Consider the following 6,864-nt stretch of genomic DNA (forward strand, 5'->3'; position numbering starts at 1 on the left):
ATCTATATATATATATTAGTCCACTGCCTGGAAAATTCGGAAGAAATGGAGAAGCTACAGTAGAATTAAGTGAAAACCTTAGGTGATTTGATTTGAATGCTAAATAATTACATGCCTAATATAGGTACGTTATTTATATATACATCAATATACAAAAGTTATGTAGAATTAAATAAAAATAATTTTGATAAATTTCAAGATATGTGAAAAGTGGGACATAATTTTCAGGAGAAATTCTTACTTTATGAAGAATCAGGTGTTACAAAGTTGGAGGATTGATCACTTAAAGGATGAGCTCAACTGTGAAAGACAAGAAGATTCAAGTGAAGAAATCAAAGTTTTGTGGCTTAATGTGTATTGAATGAGCAGTTCATATCAATAGTCTTAAGGATGATGAGAATACATGACTAAAATGATTAGGCATGTAATTATATTAATATAAGAAACTTATTTTCAAATTTATATTTTATATATTGATCATGTGCTCAATTGGCTTATCATCAAATTTATTTGAGTCCATATTTTTAAATAACAACAACAATAACAATTAGGGGTATTTACATACATACCACTTTATTTTATGTTATTTACATATTTAACATCTAAAACTTTAATATTACATGCATATCACCCTTAGAACAAATATGAGTGAATGGAACGAAATATTAAAGTTTATAGGGTGATATGGGTGGTAAGAATGAAATATATGAGTGATATATTGATATTAAATTTTTATAGAAGTGGTGGGAATGTAATATTAAAGTTTTGGGTGTTAGATATATAAATAGCATGAAATAATGTGGTATGTATGTAAATCTCCCTAACAATTAAGCATTTATCCCACTATGTAAGGTCAACTACATGAATAATTTTTCTCCACTGTGTTCTTTTAAGAATTAAATTCTCATTTAAATCTAATAAAAAAATTACATTTCTTATACTTTATAACTAAATCTTTTAAGGACTATTTCTACCTTCCTTAACATAAGTCAGATCTAACACATCTATGCTCCTAACTAGGTCATCAAAAAGCTGATGTTTTATGTAACCAAACCATCTAAGGTGACTCTAAAATCTAATTTGCCACTGGAGCTACTCCAACTTTTTCATTTATATACTAATTTAGCATTTTTCTCTAAGAGTAAAGCCACTCATCCACCTGAACATCCTCATCTCTGCAACACTTAGTTTATTTTTATGTTTCTATTTTAATGGCTAACATTCTGCGCCACAAAGCATTGCAGGTCTCACCACCATCTAACAGAATTTTCCCTTAAGTATGAGGGGTGCTTCTCTATCATACAAAAGGCCCGATGTATTCCTCCACTTCAACCATTCAACTTGAATTCTACTAATAATATCCTCATATATTGGACCATCGCTTGTAACAACAAATCTGAAATATCTAAAACGTGTACACTTTTTGATGACTTGATCATGCAGTCACAATCCCCCCACTAGATCAATTAATACTAAAATCATACTCCATGTATTCAATTTTAGATCTACTCAAACGAAAACCTTTAGACTCTAAGGTTGATCACCATAATTCAAGTTTTTCTTCAATTCCCTCTCTAGTTTTATCAACAACAAGAATATCATCAGCAAAAAACATACACCAAGGTACATCCTCTTGCAAATGTATACTAAGAACATCCATGAGTAAAACAAAAAAGATATGGTTTTAAAGCTAATCGTTGATGTAATCCAACTGAAATAGAAAAATACTTGGTCAAACCACTATGTGTATGAACACAAGTAACAACACCCTACATACATATCATTAATGAATAGAATATAAGAATTATTAATTCTTTTTTCTACAACTCTCTAAAGCAATTCTCCTAGGCCCTATCATATCAATAAATATCATATGTAGATCATTCATATTCTCTCTATACTTCTCCATCAAACCTCTCAATAAATGTATAACTTCCATAGTTGACTTACCCAGCATGAATCCAAATTGATTTTGAAAAACAATAGTATTATGTCAAAACCTAAGCTCAATTACTCTCTCTCATGGTTTTAATGTATGACACATTAACTTAATTCCATATATTTAATTATATTCAATAATTTTTTAGGTTTTAATTATGGAAATTATATCATTGATATCTTAATTAAAGAAATTGGTCTTAATTATAATATATTGCATATAAATTAACTATGTATTTTTCAGGTTGATAAACTTAGCTCAAATTTTGAGAAAGCTTGACAAAGTGTTAATGACATCATTAGATTATACTTAATAAATTTATTCTTAATTTTGATTCCATTAGTAGATTAATTGAGTTGATTACATATAAAATCATATGAAATATATTATAATTTAAATTTGAATTTATATAGTTAATATTAAATAAAAATTTATAATTATTACTTAAATACCACTCCACAAATAGCCCAACAAATGCAGAACCCACCCATGCCAGCATACCCACGTCAAGGTCTCAGCATGACCTGGCAAGCTATGTGACGACTAGTTTGATTGGTGATTGAGGTAACTTTTGACTAACATTTGTGGTTGATTTAGAGGGCATTTTGACCACATTTTTTTAATACTTAAGATACTTATTTTTAAGATTTATTCATTCCTATAAATACCACTTTACATTGAATAAAAAACAATACAAATTTGAGAAATTAATAAACTCTCTTGGTAAAATCATTGTGGAGATTTTAATGGAAAAAAAAACACCGTGTTAATCTCTCTTCTCATTCAAATTTTTAATAATTAGGAATTTAGATATATGAATTGAATCAAGAAGAAAAATTATCCCTTACGCACCTTCTCAATGCCAACTGTTTGTTGCAAGACGACAACAAAAGCATCCACAATTTGTTCAGCAGAAGTTACAATGTACAGAAATTCCTGAATGAGGTAAAAATGATTCAGATAAAACGTCTAAATTTTAGGAAACTCATTTAACAGCATACTGAAATTAAAGCATGTGCAAACAATCTACAAATTCTTCTTAAGTGAGGATCAGGATAAAAGGATTCATTTCAGTTCCATGATGTTGTAAGCAGTAGAACATCCAAGAAGAATGATAATACTTCAACAATCAAAGGAAATTGCTTTAAATGCCAACTCATTAAAACAATTATTATCGCTTACTCATACATTTTCCTTTTTTTTTTCTGGCAGTGCAAAAAATTCCATATGATGCTCCAATACTTTACCAAAGTCTTGGAGTTACAGCAACATTTTTTTTCTACATTTTATCGGACAAGCTTTTTCATGCTCTAAATACAGAAAAGATGAGGTTTACTACCTCTTGGTTTGTTAAAGGCAAGTACTTCAAGCAATCTGTGAGGAGCTTCAAAATGCTGATTGCTTCCAATGGAAATGAACATGACAGTGATGCAATAGCTGATATCAAGTTCCTCGAAAAGAAATATACACAAGCAGAAGAAGACTTCCAAATCATAGAAAACACAATAAATGGCCTCAAGAACCTCACAACCTCATTAATTCCAAGATATTTGTTACGAACAATGAACAACAAAACTTGTTCAATAAGCTCTTCATGTGATTCCTTGCAGCAAGAAAGAACCTAGCATCAAAAAGAGAAAAATTCAAAAACCCAAACAATATTTACAAATAAATAGAAGAAAAGAGAATAAAGGATGAGCTTAAACACTGTCTACCCTAAATTAGAAAAAGCTTCAATCACAAGAAACAAGAAACTCTAGAACGCATGTACAACAGAAAACAAAACCAAAAAACTAGAGGATTGATTGAACTAGCACATGCTTCTATCTAGAAAATACTTTATTAACTATATTGTACATAATAGAACAATAGGTTGTTTGCTGATCAATATAAGAGGGTCAGCCAGTGAGGACTGCAATTTGGATCACCATTATTGTGACATCACCTCTCCTGAAGTTTTATGATGGATTCATTTGGTCGGTGCTCTTGGTTTCACATAATTATCACATAACAAGTTCAGACATAAACAAGCAGGGCATGTAGCAAGCAGCATACAATTGAACCTAGTGTCAACAGAGTGACAGACTAGTACAGGAAGATTCCACCCCTCTAATGCAAGTCGATTTTGTTTATTAACCAAAATCTTTATCACTTGATGGCGCCTTTTATGATCTAAGCCATTATTTTAAAAGATGTTGAGGACCCCTATGATCGAACAAAGCAAACAAACCTACATCCAGATTACATTCAACAACGACTAGAAGCAATCCTAGTTTTACAACCAACAAATGACAAAGCACTCCATAGCAACATCCTGCAAAAGCCATATGATGTGGCGCCATTTAGTTAGGAAAATAGCCTGTCTCTTAGCTCATAGATAACCTTCTAAAGCCTATAAATTTCAGATGAGAAGTGGAAAAGGTTATATTTGTTGTATTAAATCCCTTTGCAAGAAAACTTGACCTTAGATCTACATTATCTCCCATATAAACCCTTCTTTTCCTTTTTCAATAACTCAGTTGAGTCCAATCAATTGATTCCAATCAACTACAACGAATATAATCTATCAAAATGATGATTGCAAGTGATGACAGTGATGCAGAACGTGGACAAAGCAGGCAACTCTAACGCCTCAGTATAGGCAACTCTAACTCAGTTAATGGAATATGAGTCAATTTCGGGTTGCACCCAAACCCGGCCCACAAACCCATTTTGACGCTCCTACCCCCACATCACAACCTTATGTTAGGTTTCCCTTAAGAATCCTGACTTTGTGCTCTTGTTTTTTAGGAGCACTATCTTTTGTTGCTACAGCTCTAAGTATACATGTAACTTTTTGCTTTTTTGAGTTGTAATTTTGATTATAGTTAATTTGTAATTTTGTTATTTTAGTGAATGAAATGGGCTATGCCCCAAAAAGTTAATCAAGATTTAACCGGACTTAACTTTTTCAAGACAAACAGTTTTCATAATTTAACTGCCTCAAGAATTACTAAATTTGGATTTATGGTATTTACTAAATCCTACTTGCACCAAATAGCCCCTTACTCCATGATTAAAGCAACAGAAACAGAGTGTCTTTCCTCATACTTGAGAGAAGCTTACATGCGAAATCCAAACCTAGCAGGACAACCATGCAGTGAAAAAATCTAATGAGAAGCTTTTTTCCCGATAAAATTCAAAATAATTTAAAACTCTTCTTCAAACACAAGAGAGAGAGAGAGAGAGAGAGAGAGAGAGAGAGATGAGCTTACCTTGACAAATGGGTGTAGGTCTACGAGCTCAAAACGACGGCCCCAGGAAGAATCAATGCAGAAAGCGAAGCGGCAGAGGAAGCCAATCCCCTTCACAAAGACGGGGGCGAAACGCTTCTCGCATCCCTCTAGGGCAGACTGCATCTCGATAAGCGCGACAGAAATGGAAAGGCGATCGCCGACGGCGACAAGACGACAGAGCTCGTGAACGGCCTGATCGACGACGGCAGCAAAAGGGGAGCGGAGGCACTGAGAGATGGCATCGTGACATACAGCGGAGTTTGGGCCAAGGACTCCGAGGGATGACTCGAGGCGGCGGAAGAGGGAGACGACGGCGAAACGCTGAAAGGAAGGCTGGGGCAAGCGAGTTTTCTCGAGGAGAGCGGCGTACGTACTGTCCATTTCCGCAGCGTCCGGAAAGGACTGAAGAAATATTTGGTGCCCACTATGAGAAATTATTTGATGCTGTATGCCAGAAATTATTTTGTACGGACGAAAGTAGGATAAATTATTGGGTCAGGTGATCGAATTCATCTCTCCGTTCGGTCACCAATAAAAATGCGCCATCTGTTAGGTGTTTTTTTAATTTAATATTAACGCTTTATGTCTTGTCAGAATTAGCGACCCGACCCGATAACGCATTTCATTTGAACTTTTAAGCATTTGCCGCCCTATTTTTTCATTTTGATACCCGCGAAAGACATAAATATCTACTGTTGTAGAAGAAAAAATGAGCCAAAAAATTGCAGAGAAGAAATGGACTGCTCAGCGAAGAGGGAGGTGGAAGAGGGAGTGCATGAATCGGAAAGGATGCATGAATCGGAAGGGCTGGTGCATGAATCGAAATCGGAACCTAACTTAGCCGGAAATTCCTCTGGTTTCAACATATCGGTAAGTTTCTTGGAAAAACGAGTTAGAAAGTTGTAAACAGTCAGTTTTAATATCATCGCCGTAGAAAGAAGACGTAGGTTTCAGCTCATTAGTCTTAGGATTTTTGATTTTGCGATTTTTAAGCAGAATAAATTTCTTTTGTCGAAAAAGTAAAAAAAAAAAAATCTAATGTTGTTGTTGCTTAGCTTTCATTATTGATTTTTAGGATGAAGATGATAAATAAAAAAACTGAACTTGTTTGATATCTAGTTGCGCTATATCGCTATAGTTGCGCTATAGTTGCGCTATAGTTGCGCTATAGTTGCGCTATAGATGCGCTATAGTTGCGCTATAGTTGCGCTATAGATGCGCTATAGTTGCGCTATAGTTGCGCTATAGTTGCGCTATAGTTGCGCTATAGTTGCGCTATAGTTGCGCTATAGTTGCGCTATAGTTGCGCTATACTTGCGCTATACTTGCCCTTTACTTGCGCTATACTTGCCCTTTACTTGCGCTATACTTGCCCTTTACTTGCGCTATACTTGCCCTTTACTTGCGCTATACTTGCCCTTTACTTGCGCTATACTTGCCCTTTACTTGCGCTATACTTGCCCTTTCAGGCTGTATACAAAGATGAGACAGAAGCATATGAATGTTTTTGCACTTATGCTCACGATAATGGATTTAGTGTCCGAAAGGATCATCACAGTTTTTGGCCAAATTCTAGAAAGATAAAATCGAAGGACTTTGTTTGTTCAAAAGCTGGTTTCAAGAAAAGTGATGATCATACTTCAGGAAAGA

General features: G+C 34.4%; 1 protein-coding gene across 2 annotated transcripts in view; it reads right to left on the reverse strand.

Annotated features, from left to right (window-relative positions):
- Window positions 1-5,654, reverse strand: part of LOC110097170 (protein RST1) — a gene marked incomplete at its 3' end in the record, with an annotated part of 86,770 nt that extends 81,116 nt beyond the window's left edge. For both annotated transcript variants that reach the window (XM_028698881.1, XM_028698880.1), the window contains 3 exon segments: window positions 2,792-2,875; window positions 3,279-3,560; window positions 5,194-5,654. In XM_028698881.1, coding sequence (XP_028554714.1) covers window positions 2,792-2,875; window positions 3,279-3,560; window positions 5,194-5,595 — 768 coding nt within the window.
- Between the last annotated feature and the right edge of the window lie 1,210 nt (window positions 5,655-6,864).

The sequence above is a fragment of the Dendrobium catenatum genome, unplaced genomic scaffold, assembly GCF_001605985.2.
Source record: "Dendrobium catenatum unplaced genomic scaffold, ASM160598v2 fragScaff_scaffold_1172, whole genome shotgun sequence".
Classification (NCBI taxonomy): domain Eukaryota; kingdom Viridiplantae; phylum Streptophyta; class Magnoliopsida; order Asparagales; family Orchidaceae; genus Dendrobium; species Dendrobium catenatum.